This window comes from Brachionichthys hirsutus, chromosome 3, assembly GCF_040956055.1.
Source record: "Brachionichthys hirsutus isolate HB-005 chromosome 3, CSIRO-AGI_Bhir_v1, whole genome shotgun sequence".
NCBI lineage: Eukaryota > Metazoa > Chordata > Actinopteri > Lophiiformes > Brachionichthyidae > Brachionichthys > Brachionichthys hirsutus.
The window spans coordinates 1,877,438-1,891,591 of NC_090899.1; the positions used below are offsets into that span (position 1 = coordinate 1,877,438).

General features: G+C 49.1%; 1 protein-coding gene across 1 annotated transcript; it reads left to right on the plus strand.

The window, feature by feature from the left end:
• The first annotated feature begins 3,271 nt into the window (after positions 1-3,271).
• On the plus strand, positions 3,272-11,314 carry phf1 (PHD finger protein 1). Its single transcript, XM_068760075.1, has 14 exons — positions 3,272-3,349; positions 3,523-3,604; positions 4,097-4,183; positions 4,989-5,083; positions 5,339-5,487; positions 5,572-5,667; positions 6,666-6,734; positions 6,828-6,951; positions 7,457-7,524; positions 8,028-8,159; positions 8,791-8,869; positions 10,118-10,227; positions 10,348-10,434; positions 10,987-11,314. The coding sequence occupies exons 1-14, from the start codon at positions 3,272-3,274 to the stop codon at positions 11,312-11,314; spliced, it is 1,584 nt and encodes a 527-aa protein (XP_068616176.1).
• Positions 11,315-14,154: the final 2,840 nt, after the last annotated feature.

Here is a 14,154-nt window from a genome sequence, read left to right on the forward strand (position 1 = left end):
ACCACCGTCACCGACGACCGCGACGATACGGCTCGGTCCTCCGCCCCCTCCACCCTCTGTCTCTCCTCCTCCTCCTCCTCCTCCTCCTCCCTATCAGTGTCCACACACAGCCCGTCTGTTCAGACTTGGGTCGCAGATAGCGCACCAGCCTGTCAGAATGGGGGGGGGGGGGTCGAGATGTGGGAAATGTCGCGCATTTCCTCACGGTCTAAAACACGCGTGGACGTGCGCACGCTCCTCAGGCCCAAAAACAAACCATCGTGCCGCACAGCTTTTGTCGCCACTGCGCGTGCAACATATTAAAGCGCGTAAAAGCTCTTTACTGTACTATTAAACGGAGCAATGCGTCATAAAGACATCGAGTTTTATGGCACAATTAGGCCCAATTCGAGCTAGTTAGACTTTTTATTTATTTATTATTTTTTAATCAAATTCTGACCCTAAATATAAATAATCTAATGAGTTTTCTTACAGTGGAATTAAAACACCTTCAACGACATGCCCATGCTGGTTCGGATTACTTTGAAATGGCAATCAAAACAGGTAATAAACATCTTTCACATTTAATCCGCGATGATTATAATCCTGTCCTGTAATCTAACTGCATGCAGGTGATCCGTGACCCGCAACCCCAGGCCAGGCTGACCTCAGACAAGCAGCTCTTGCTGCTGCAAGGTTTACCTGCAACCTTGATCACCTGGCGTCAGCAAATGAACACGACTGGAATGTTCTGGGAGACGGAATTCATTGATAAGTGCAAAATGTCAACATTACAAAAAAATATAAAAATCTGTCTTTTCATGGTTCACTTGATTCTTCTGATTTGCTCTTTGTCTCTTAAGTAGTCATAACACACGTTATAGCATCTTTACTTTGATGCTCTCCCTATTAGAACTGTCTTTTATCTTCCTCCTGACCTGAATCTCTGGCTTTTTTTTAAAAATTATTTTATTTTACATGTTTGGGAAACACCTTCTCTCCCTATGCGTTAAACGGATACATTTATTTCCGTGTATATTCTCTGTGCACCGCTTCAGAGTGGGCTTTGAGATGATGAGTGATGTTCGGTTCCGTTCGGTGGAAGGTCCAGCTCTGCAGACTGTTGGTGAAATAAATAGCGCCGCGCCTCGATCAGAGGAATGGGCTTCACTCCAGAGTGACTCCGGACTCGACTTAATGACCCCGAACTTGCCTCAGACTGCAGACAGGCTGATTGCGGTGCAGTCAGCGCTCTTGTATTTGCTCTCCACCTAGTGGAAACAGTTGGAAATTGGCACTTTATCACTTTTTAATCTGCCAGGGGCCATTTTGAACGGAGCGGCTGTGATATCACACGCTTGGCTGGCGTGAGTAATGTGTGAGACGCAATAAACAAGAAACGACACACGCACGGACAACAAGCAAACAACGCCTTGAACCGGACACATGTTGGATTCCAAACGCGTCGGAACAACTCGTTACATTAACGGTGCGTATTCCACGGGAAGCTTAATTAAGCTTTACTATATAAATAGCAACTATTTATTAGTAAAAAGCACTTTGACCTGACATAAATATGCTTTTCTGAAAAGTAAGTCATATTTAACAACGCTTACTTAAAGCACTGACTAAAAAACCTGTTTATGGAAAATAGTTTATGACCTTTTATTGTCATTAAATGCGTAATAAAGCCGCGTTTGTTTGGTTAGTTAGCAGAGAGGGCCTCGGGTCTCCGTTCAGGTACACCTGTCGTACGTAAAGGACTCGTTTCATTTCATATACAGCCGGAACATTCGTCTCTAATCTCAAAAGTATTCCTATAATTAAAACTGACCATTAAATGTTCAGTTTATGGGGAGTAATAATCTCTATTAATGGCTAAAGACAACTTTTATAAACTTGGCCGGTCCCTCTTGTCTGACATTACGCAGGTCGCTAAACTCGTTAATTGGCCGCTTAATTGGCTCCCGCCGCCGAGCGCGCGCGCGTTAGCTCCCTCCTCTTCCTCCCTCCTCTTCCTCCCTCCGCGCTGCCTGACATCACAATCCCACCTTGTCACAACGATTTAGGGTCAGCAGCGTCTCCGACAGGAAGGAAGCTGCTCTGCTCTCGCCCCCCCCCCCTTCCCTCCAGCCCCCCCTCCAGCCCCGCCACCTCTGGAAGCCCCCCTATCGGCATCTCCCTCCCACTCTATCTCGCTGTTTTATGTCTGCGTCACAATAAGTCGGTCGAGAGCGCGAGGCGAGGATGATGGCGTCTCCAGCGGCTTGATTCCGGCGCTGCTCCGACAAAAAAAAAAAAAAAAAAAAAAACCCTCCTTAATAGCATCAATAGGCGGCGGGCGCGGACGCGTGATAGGAGGCAAACGCGCTGGGGACATGAGGAGACGGCACCGCGGAGGACGGACAAACTAGGCTGGGAGACGGACGGACAGCCCCCCCCCCCCCACCACCCCCTTCCTCTACGCTGACTGACACACAGGCGTTTGGCACAGACAGGCGCACGCATGCACATCATCCACTTTTTGGAAGCACGCAGGCTGCGCATCCGTGCGGGCGGTAATTGGGCAGCGGCGGGGATCCGTAGCAGATGAGGGCACGTCCAGCCCGGCCAGGAATCGCTGTGACCCGAGAGGAGTCCGACCCGACAGGTACCCTCCACCGGCCGCCGCCGCCGCTCAATCTGCCCGATTCCCCTTTCTTTCATTCATTCTACAAAAGGCTGCGCGCACCGTTATATATCCTGCGTCTGGCTTGTCTTATAAGTGCATGCACTGGGGGGGGGGGGGGGGAATAAATGCTCAGCGCGCTCCCGTTGCCATTCCGTGCATCTGTTTAAGTTTTCAAGATGTTGGGAGAAGAAGAAGAAGAAGAAAAACAGCAAAGTGCGTGGAAGCTGCCTCAAGTCGCCGCGCGGTGATCCTCAATCAAATTGCATTGCAGCAGTCATCATGCAGGTTGTGTGTGTGTGTGTGTGCGTGCGCGTGCGTGTGCGTGCGTGCGTGCGCGCCTTTCATTCGTGCAGTAATCATTTGTCTTGCTCTCTGGTTGTGTACTCACTCTCATCTTTCACTGTGGCGGATACAGGCTGTCGCTATGCTCTGGTATAAAGAGAAAAGGGAGGGAGGGGGCTTTTAACCCCGCCTGTCGGAGAGCCAGCCTATAAGCCCACACTCTGGGGCCACAAAGCCCTCTGTCAGCAATGGCAGCAAAGTATTCAGCAAATAAATCGGATTTCCATTTCACATGAGCCCCCCCCCCCCCCTCTCTCTCTCTCTCTCTCTCCTCTCAGGATGGGGGGAGTAAGTGAAGGAGATGATGTGTTGGCTCGATGGAGCGATGGACTACTGTACCTCGGCAATGTGAAGAGAGTAAGTGCACGCTCCGGGTGCACGCTCCGGGTGCACGCTCCGGGTGCACGCTCCGGGTGCACGCTCCGGGTGCACGCTCCGGGTGCACGCTCCGGGTGCACGCGCCGGGTGCACGCAAAGGACTTCCGTTTGGTTTAGCCAATCATTCCGCTCACCTGCCGTCTCCCTCTCAGGTGGACGGAGTCAAGCAATGCTGTCTGGTGAGGTTCGAGGACAACTCGGAGTTCTGGGTACTGAGAAAGGACATCCACTCGTGTAAGCAAAGCTTTATTCTTTCCTCCCTCTCTCCTCAGATAGAAGAGTAAATAGCCTTCTGTTTTTCATTTGTCATCTTGATAAAGCTCCTCGTGCAAGTTCTTCAATGCGCCGATGCTCGGCTGGACCCGAACTAGGAGAAGTTTCCGATGAGGAAGTTTACCTCGGGAACTTTTCCGGTTCTTCCCTTCCTCCTGGTTCAGATGTTTGGTCGGGTTCCAGATCTTCTCGGTGTTCCGAGTTGCACTTAAATTGACAAATTAGAATCTATTCATGAATTCATCAGATGAGTGACTCCTCGGGGGCGGGGCGGGGCGGGGGGGGAAACGGCGCCCCTCGCCCCGTCAAACGTCGGATGTTGGACCGACCTCCTTATCGGCCCGTCCAAATGAATTGAAATCTAAAAGGATGCAGAAGACGCTGAAATCAATGCCGTGAATCAATACGCACAAATGAATGCTCTTTCTGTGTCTTCCTCTCTTTCTGCCTCAGTCGCCGCCGGAGTGGAGGAAGTTTGCTGTATTTGTGACGCTCCGCCTCTTAAAGAACCCCTCATCAATTGTCTTAAATGTCGCCACGGTAAGCGAGCACGCCGGACCGTATGCCGTAAGGCGCCCGCTCTCCACCAGCTCTGGCTGCTTGACCTTGAAAGATCTGACACAGTACGGTTAATAACAGCGTTGCTCCCAAAAACGGCAACACGGAAAACAACCACGTATCACAAACGATAGATCTGAGTTGCTACGCCTCGGCCTGACCCGAATGAAAATGAGACAGACCTGGGATTCTAGTCACAGGTTTAAATGCCACGCTGTGTCTTTGAATTTGTCGACTTTAAAAAATGTAAAACGTTTCTGCAATTTGTGTGTTTTTTTTTTTTAACCCAACAAAAATGTGAAATCTACATCTACTCCTTCTCCCTCGTTGGCAAATCATGCTTTGATTATGCAAATCCCATTCAAAAGTTCAAACTACGGGCACGAGACGTCTCCCAGTTCGCTGTAAAAGTCCAGCGTCGGTGTTCCAGTAGATGCTGATTATTCAAATACGTGCGTCTCCAAACCCAAACCCAGCGCAGAAGACGCTCGTCTTCCAGCTGGTGGTGGTGGTGGGGGGGGGGGGGGGACAGAGACCGGCGGCGCTGAAATCTGCAAGTTCGGTGTTGAATTTAGGAAGACGGAGCGCTGCATCAGGAGAGACTAACAGGGTTTGCCGACAGTTCCTCTCCAGGAAGCAGCCGACAGACAAACTCCGCCCCCTTTGGATGCAAATAGTATCGCTAAGCGTTTTGCGTGCCGCTGTACAAACTTGCAGAGCTATCACTCCAGCTGTCTGTCTTCTAAACATGACTTAAACGCTGTGCCCCCCCCCCCCCCCATTACAGGTTATCATCCAGAGTGCCACACGCCAGCCATCGAACCGGAGGCTGACAGCGATTCCTGGATATGTCGGCAATGTGTCTTTGCAGTCTCAACCAAGGTCAGGCCGCTAATCTCTCCGTCTCACTGTGGGGGGGGGGGCATTCAGCATGCAATATGGGAGAGATCCAGTCCAAATACATCAGGCGTTGCTGTCGCTGTGCGTTTGTGTGCAGCAGGAAATGGATTTATTAAAGGCGAAAACGCACCGATTGTCTGTGTCGAGTCCCGTATCGGATATCCGAGGAATTTCACGGCTCTGATGTGACGCTGATTTGACGGCTCATCACTTTTGTGCTGGAATTGTTTTTCTCAGAGAGGCGGGGCCCTGAAACGGGGACGCTACGCTCGGCTCATGCAGTTCATGAAACTCCGGCTTCCGTACCAGCTGTCGTCTCTGGACTGGGACGCGCAGCACGTGACCAATCAGCAGCAGTGTTACTGCTACTGCGCCGGACCTGGAGAGTGAGTGACGCTTTTGGAACTCTGCTCATTGGCTCATTGATTCCTGGGTGTAAAGCCCGCCGGCGTTGTCATGTCGGCCTGCAGGTGGAACCTGAAGATGCTGCAGTGCGGGGGCTGCGGCCAGTGGTTCCACGAGGCCTGCACCCAGTGTCTGATGAAGCCGCTGCTGTATGGAGACAGGTGGGCGGCCCCAGAAAACCTCTGCATCCTGTGGTGCAGATCTATGCATTCTATTAGGGAATATTCAAGTTAGTTTGAGCAGATTTACGTTTGACCTCTGCCTGATTGCTTCCCTTCCGGTTCCCACAACTCACTATTTATTTCACTTCAGAAATGTTTTAATTTATCACAAATGATTGGGTTGTTTCTCATTAAGATGTCAGGAAACACTGTAAAACCACAATAGTTAATGTCTTCAGACCCCCCTCCCCCTCCCCCTCCCAAGATAGTCAGTTTACAATCGTATGAAACAGAAAAGCAGCACATTTAAGACGCCACACATGAGTAATGAATTGCACGTTATTAATTATTGAAGCTGACGGTGATAAAAAAGGCTTCCTGTTTAGCGGCGGATGATCTCAGCGGCAGGTTTCGGACGGAGGCGGCGACGCGGCGGCGCCTTCACTTTGTCGTAGAATTACCGCAATTAACTTAAGACTGACTCGTTAGACTGACTTCTACACCCGCCCTGACGCCGCGGCGCTCCCTAGCCGGGGTGGCGCGGCGTCTGCCGAGCAGGTGATGGAGGAAGAGCGTTGGCGGCGCTCACAGGAGGAATAGCAAGCGCCTTCCAGCCCGCCCCTCATCTTTCCCAGTGACCTTCAGCGAGCACATCCTCGCAGGAAGAGAGATGAACGTCGCGTTGAGTCGACTTCAGGTTGATTTATGTGATGGAGAAACGACAAGGGAGATAAAAAGAGGGGGGGAAATATCACCCTGGATGTGATTCGCTCGGAAATGAAGAAGGTGGAAAAGTCCTCGTTTTGGAGGGGGGGGCGGCGAGGGAGGGGCGGGGGTGCATTTAAAACTGCACCGGCGATGCACAGATTACGCCAGCGAGGACGAAACGGCGAAATTAATGGCAGATGTTTATTTGAAGCTAAATAAGAAACATTGAGGAGATGGAACCCGTTTTTACGCTGCGTCGCGTGATGCCCGTTTTCCACGTGTCGTTCTAGGTTCTATCAGTTCCAGTGTTCCGTGTGCACGAAGGGACCGGAGACCATCCAGAGACTCCCCATGACATGGTGATGTGAACAGTAGAACACAGACCGATGTCGCTGCGGCCGCTTTATAGCCGGTGTTGTGTGATCTGATTCTTGTTTTTGTTGGGAATGCAGGGTGGATTTGGCTCACCTGGTGCTCTACCATCTCTCGCTGTGCTGCAAGAGGAAATACTTTGACTTTGACCACGAAATCCTGTCCTTCACCAACGAGAACTGGGAGTCGCTGCTGCTCGGCGCGGTATTGATGCTTCCTCTTCCTGTTTGAGCGCCGTGATGAAATGATGTGAAATTCCACCGGCCACGTTTGCATACGAGGCTTCAAGCCCATTAAGCACCATTAAAGTAAATCCTAATGCTGGGAACAGGTTAAAGGGCTTCAAGGAGGGCTGTGATTGGATGATCTGTCTGGAATACCTCCATCAGTTTAACCTTTGACCTGAAACTCGCGGTTCGGGTAGTCTGACACCTGATTGGGATCATCTCTTGTCAGGATTTGTACAAATGAACGAGGCTTAGAACTTTTCTAAGAATGTCCAATCTCCTTTTTAAAAGACATTTTGAAACCCTTTCATTGTATGACAGTGGGGGGGGGGGGGGGGGTTCAGCCGCGTAGCAGCAACAAATACTTTCACACAGCAACACCACTGCCTTCAAAGCGGAAGGGAAGAGGGAACCCATCGTGTGCCTTTTCCGTTCGACTGATTGAACGCAGCTTTGGTTTTCTCGCCCCGTCTCTCCTGCAGCTCTCCGACACGCCGAGGCAAGAACGATGCCACAACCTCCTCAACGCTCTGAACTCCCACAAGGACAGGTGAGTCGTGTCAGGTCAGGAATAAAGTCCCCCCCCCCACACGCGCCCGGGTTGATGAGGAGCGCTCCATGAATAGAGGGATCTCCTTAGCGCCTCTTCGATTGCGATGTTGGGACACGCACCGTTGAAATGAGAGCCCTGAAAAGTGTGACTTTGAATAAAGATTGAGCAAAACGAAACTGCCAATTAGAGCCGGTGGAATTTACCATTTTGGCTGTTTAATTTGTCTTGTTAGGAGAGGAAGAGACAAGTTGTAATTAAATCACCAGTCTAGAGGTCTAATTGGTTTTTATTATTTTCTATTAACATAAAAAAAGAAAAAGAAAAAACCTTGCAGTGACAAAACGGTGGATTTCTCCAGGCAAAGTCTGCTCTAATTATATATATTTAATTACCGCCGCCGTTTTCATCTGGAGAATCAGCGCGTTTTTATTAGCCGATGGTTAAATTCACGGCAGAACGCCGGAACGCCAGACGCAACTGTTCCAATGATGTCGCTCCAGGTTCGTCTCTGGGAAGGAGATCAAGAAGAAGAAGTGTCTTTTCGGGCTCCAGGTCCGATCTCCGCCTCCGCTGACATCCGATTCGTCGCCCCTCATCACGGAGCCGCCCACCAGCATCACGCACCGGAGAAGGTCAGAGTGAGGCAGCTTCAGGAATCAAAGGTCCCTCGCTATATGGCGGTTCACTTTCCGCTGACCTTCTTGCCGAACATATTTATTTATTTCTCGCGGTTTTTCCGGGATTCTGCGGCGTGAACTTGAAACATATTCAGTATTGCAACATATAAAATGCAGTACCAGTACTGCACATATTGAACGAGATCTGCGCTTGGAAAACAGAAAGAGTCGCTCACACTGTGATATTTAACAGTTAGGGCAGGACGTGTCGCCACACCCACTAGTTCCTGCTCCAGACGTGGGTCAGTTGGTCCTTTTGGTTAATCCTATTCTTGAAGTATGCAGATTTAAAATCTCACCACCCTGTTTTAGCAGAGCAGCGTTCTCCCAAAACAAAAGACTCTGACAAAGAAGACAATGAGTGAGCGGAGATCGAATGAAGTGATATTTTCCCATGCGCCTGCTGATGATGCTCGAGCTCGTAGATATGAAAGTATATCCCGAGTACTCGGTATATTTATGTCACGGTGCTCATCTTCTGGCTTTTTACGCCTCTCGGTAGGCTTCGTTGGAGACATGCTAATAAACTAAACATCGCACATTGGGAGCGGACGTTAATTTATCTGTGTTTTTTTGTTCTCTTCAGCCCGCTGTCACTTCCCTGCCAGAGGAGAGCCGGGGGGGCGGAGTCACGTAAATCAAAGCGGCGCATCATGGAGACGCAGGTCAGTGGCTCCGCCTCCGCCTCAGGGCGAGGGCCGCGAGACCTCGCTGATTCCTTTTTTTAAATTTGTATTTAAAAAACCACCAGACAAACAAGTCTCTGCGATCCAAAGAGCCCGTGATGCACCGGCGTGTTTTATAGCGTCTCTATTCCGCTTCTCCTTTGATGTTGTCGTCGCTGGGTTTGATGATTCCGATTCTTTGGGAGGAGATGAAGTGTTGCGTTTCATCATTGTCTGCAGTTCGACGCCACGTTTATCGGCATCATCAAACCCGAGTCCCAGCCGGCCCGCTGGCTGGCTGCTATTTTTACGCCGCATTGTAGCGGCGGACGCTCGTAGCGCCGCGTCCTCCCACGCAGCGGTCTGATCTGTGCAGCGATCCTGGAGGAACGCGCTCCTCAGAGGACGCGCTGATGCTAATCTGATCCGTACAACCCGGGATCACTTCCAAGCCCACTTTGCAGTCGATTACAGTTTGGCCGGGTGGCAGCGGCGCTTTGACGGCGCAGGCGTTGACAGAAGCGCATCCATTAACGCCACCGGGATCCGCGAGGACCGCGGAATGATAATCTCCTCTCCTAATAGCAACGCCGGGGCAGGCGGCCATGAGAAACTCTGAGACTTTTAGGCGGCGCCTCCCTCGCCGACATTTCCCATGATCGATGGCTCTGATGACGATCTAATGTTTTTGCTTTTCACGGGTCCCGAGTCGGCGTTAGCAGAACCCGCCTCACTAACCAGCCGGCGCCGTGACATGTCCTATGGAGGTGATGCATTTAAGCAGGACATCCCACGGCTGTGTTTGATGAGCCTTGATGAAGCGACTCGCGTCCGTTAAAGCTCATAATGTCGGGTTTATAGACACGCCCACACACACCTGCCCTCGGGCGACGCAGGATCATTAAATTCACCCCAAAATGCTTTTTCCACTCTGATTTTTTAGTACGCGAACACGTTTTTTAACCGTGCTGTAATGGTTTTGGGTGCGTGTAGCTCGGTTGAAGCCGCGGAGAGAAGAAGGCGGGAACTCGCATCCAGACTTGGACTGGGATTTCACGAGCTGCTCGCCATTTATTAAACGCACTCCAACCCTACCAAGCCCGGCTGCACGGCTGCACGGCTGCTCTCCTGTCATACATGAACAAAAGAGTTGCCTGCACTAAAACCATCACGGTAATGTTGATGAGCAACAGCAAACAGGAGTGTGTGTGTGTGTGTGTGTGTGTGTGTGTGTGTTCCTGTTTCCAGGCTTGCCCGCCTCCAGCGTCTGCCAACCCCATCGAGCTACTGCCATGTTGCTACGGCTACATGGGCGGGGCCAGCCTTTACAACTCCAGGAAGTCAGAGGAGGAGCTCAGGTAAGCAGTCATTTTTTTTTGCACATCAGATAATTGTGACGAGGTGGAATCATTTCCTCGGTAGATAACATAATATATAATTCAGTTTTTATCAGTGACGCGTGACCGTCCCGCCCACAGCGCCCCTCCCAAGCGGATGTATGCCCTGTACCACGCCACACACAACGGGAACGCCGTGCTCTCCAGGAGTCTCCATCACTACGACAGGTTTGACTCGCCCATCATCTTCCTCTCCGGTCGCTCCTGCCGGACTTGTACTCCACGGAGTCCCCAGCGGACGGGTTAGGGTTTTTTTTACGGCCGGTGCCTTTGAGCCTTTTTGGCAGTTCAACAGCTCATTTTTTGCTTTAGGTTTTTTTAGCTAAATTATCATTGGCGACAAAAATAGCCTTTTATGTAGGCGCATTTCACAAATCTGAATAAAAGTGAAAAATAATATGATTTTAAACTTTATTATTTAAAAAGACTAAAGGGCTGATCATTACAGTCGTAGATATTAAAACATCACTAATGGACTTTTGGCTGCTGCTTGGGGCATCTTGAAGTTTAAACGTGTGTGTCGTGAGTCTATTAGCAAACCGCTGCTTATTTATAAGCACAATTATTATTACCACTTCCTGATTACAATTAAATCCAGTATTTGTGTTGGGATCGATCCGAGCGGCTTTGAGTTGTTCTTCCTGCGTGGATTAGCTCTGATTTGTCTTTGTAGTTGAGGCTAACGCGCTTCAACCCGCGTGTTTGTCTCGGTTTTCCCAGCATGGAGGAAACCTGCAGATTAACGCCACCCTTCATCCCGTACCCCCTCAACGCCAGCCACCACCAGCTCCATCACAGCCACCAACACCAGCCGGGGCAGAAGCAGCTGGAGCCGCTCATCCTGCGCGACCTGCCCCCTTACCAGACCGGCGAGGGCGGCGCGGGCGGAGGAGGGGGCGATGGAGGAGGAGGGGTGGCCGGAGGAGGGGATGGGACAGTGTCCAGGAACTGGGGAGGAGGGGACGCGGTGAGGATCTTGGCGAGACGCGTCACTCTGGACGGGAAGGTGCAGTACCTCGTGGAGTGGGACAATGTGAGTTTGTACTAAAGAGGACGCGGGGGCCGTTCCGCAGCTGCGGCGGGAATACCGGGAATGTGATGCGAGGAGAAGTATGAATAAACGAGAGAAAAAACACGTTGCAGATCCAGGTTGCTCTCGTAGCGTCGGCCCGACTCGCCGGCGTTCTGCTCGTCGCTACTGTAAATGTGTTGCTCTGATATTTGTAACGTCAACTTTGGGATATGCCTTCGCATTTATCACGTTCTACAGTGACGAGGGAAGATATTTAAACCTCCCGAAGAAGATTCGGCCACAAGAAGAGAAGCAAACACACAAGCGTTGAGATATTAGCCCTCAAACGTCATAATCCCGAGCCCCTAAATTATTTTCAAGGCACCAGAATAATGTAAAATGACTTCAGCGTAGATCGTGTTTCAGATATCGGTGGGCCGCCGGCGCCGCTCCATCCACCTTTACTTTGCCCAGCGGATGAAGGATCGTCATCAGCTGGGCGGTGTCTCGTGGCTGATTGTGAAACATCTTTAAACTTTCGCCGATGAGGAAGCGCAGCCGGTGTCGTACGGTATGTGGGCACCACAGATGGCAGTTTAATGCCTTGCTTAAGGGCACTTAGCAGCGGTTGAGAGATTCCGCCTCCCTGTCTTCTTTTTTTTTTTTTTTCCGGCTCAGAAGGAATTCTCTGGGGGAGGTTTTCATATTTTTTCTCATCGCAGTCTGTTAATAAGAGATTATAAACGCGTTATTACTTCTTTATGTTAGATTTTGTCATAAGTTACATTTAGACTACAGTGTGTGTTAGAACTAGGAGCCACTGCAGGGCTTTTGTTTTATAGATTGAATATATATATTCACTATATTGCTATGATTGAACAACTTTATTTAACTTTTTTTGACGCGGCTGCATAGTGCCTATATGGGGTTATGTACCTGCCTGCCAGTCTGCTGACCCGGCTCGACCAATCGGACGCCGGATAGGTGAGCGAGGTCGTATCTCTGCGTGTCAAGGAGCAGTTTCTGTTGACCGATGGTTTTTTTTCTTATCAGCGCAGACTATGATGTCAACGCACATTCCAAGCAGACAACAAAAAGAGAAATACGTGTTATTGATCATCTATCGGAGCCCACCGGAATGGCTTCTTTTCCAGGTTTCTTTTTGATGTCAGTAGAAGCCGCTCTGCTGCTGTTTAAAAAAAAAAAAAAAGGTACAGCATGGCACGAAGAACTCACGAGTCGACGCCCGACCGATCACGTCCCCTCCTCACAAACGCGTCCGCGGACTCGAGCGCGTTGCTGCAGTTGGATTTTATCGCCGTGCAAACAGGTGACACGTCTCTAGAAATACTGTGGTGCGAGTTTCAGAGTTTATATTTTATACAGAGGTTTATTTCAGCAATCTGTTCCCATGAAACTTCACGCACACATTTTACCAGTTTTGTCTTCTCACTGTATTTAAAGTTCATTTGCGATCACGAAAAGGCTAATTCCGCAGCCCAAACAATACAAAACACACAGATTTGATCTCCACTCTGTTGGAAGTATCTCCGGCGCCTCTGTTTCACGTTTCAGGCCAGCGAAGTGATGTTGCGTTGCAGCTTCCTTCCTCCTCAGTGACTATCTGACTCTAACTTATTAGGAAAGGGTGTGTCGAACCTTTCTAGGCGATGGTGATGAATGTATTTGTGTGTTTTCTATGGTATGTCTATACCCGTCAAGTGCTCGTTATAGGTCGTACTCTTAGGTGGAACTTGTCACAGCTTAGTTTGAAACAGCATAGGAGGAACTAAAGACATCAACACTGAGGATTGAATCTGGCAAAGGAAGCCTTTTTCTGATTTGTAGTCAAGTCCAAGTTCAGTTCGTGTATTTTTGGAGAAATTACGTTTGTACATGTGTACTCAGCGTTGACACCTAATATGTAAAATGAATATTAAAAAGATTCACCTCGTACAATGTGTTTATTTTATTTTATTTGAGAGTTAGCAAACATTCAGTCTGTATCAAACAATATTGGTGAGAATCCCTGTAAATTCCCGTTGATGGGAATAACAATTCGCATCAGAGCCAAATCCGTCCTGAAGGACAGATTAGCTAAAAGAAATTCCGGCAGAAGATTTAATACTGCTGCCAACATGGCTGACAGATATTCATATTTATGTTTGGGCCAGTTACAAATAGTTTTTGAGACAAATGGAATTTCTAAAGTCAACGACGTTTTATTTCCAAGAAGTTCAAAGAACAGCTTTTGATATCTAATAATTTTTTCTTGACTTGATTAGTCAGAGCTGTATTTAGAGCTTGACCAAGCCGATATATTTCTATATGCCTGAACAACTAAGGGCTCTTGATTCCTTTATTTGTTGTTAAACTAATTTGATCCGGCGATCTTCGTCTCAACAGAATAAAATATGTAAACAATAAAATAAACAACTGCCAAACTTCCCTTTTAGCATCTTTGTTTTATGCACACTGAGACAGACTTGAGCACAACAGCTTATTATGCTTTAAGGATTACCTTTAACCTTTGCCTCCAACCGTAATAAAATTAATAAAAGAAGAATGGGTTGAATTGTCTCTTTGCTGCAGCGACGCCTGCAATGTCTGACCATGACCACAAGGTGGCGGCCACACCTCGACATTTACATCCTGCGTCCTGTGCTGCGTTCCTGTGCTACTCCATCGCTGGGCGCCATTTTGGCTCAGCAGCTTCTCTCCTTAATGCACTTCCTGTGTTTGATCATGCGCATCTAAGATCCGGTACGTTACGGTTTCCCCTTTTAAAAAACATGCTGCCGTTAAGAGGCTCATATCGTAGTTGTAGTCAAATAGAAAGCAATTTAATTTAATATAAAATATATTTTTATTGTCAG

Bases quoted from the DNA above. Each gene is read 5' to 3' on its own strand.
- phf1 (XM_068760075.1), top strand. From the start codon at position 3,272: ATGGGGGGAGTAAGTGAAGGAGATGATGTGTTGGCTCGATGGAGCGAT. The intron at 4,184-4,988 runs GTAAGCGAGCAC...CCCCCATTACAG, and splicing joins TTGTCTTAAATGTCGCCACG to GTTATCATCCAGAGTGCCAC. The intron at 8,160-8,790 runs GTCAGAGTGAGG...TGTTCTCTTCAG, and splicing joins AGCATCACGCACCGGAGAAG to CCCGCTGTCACTTCCCTGCC.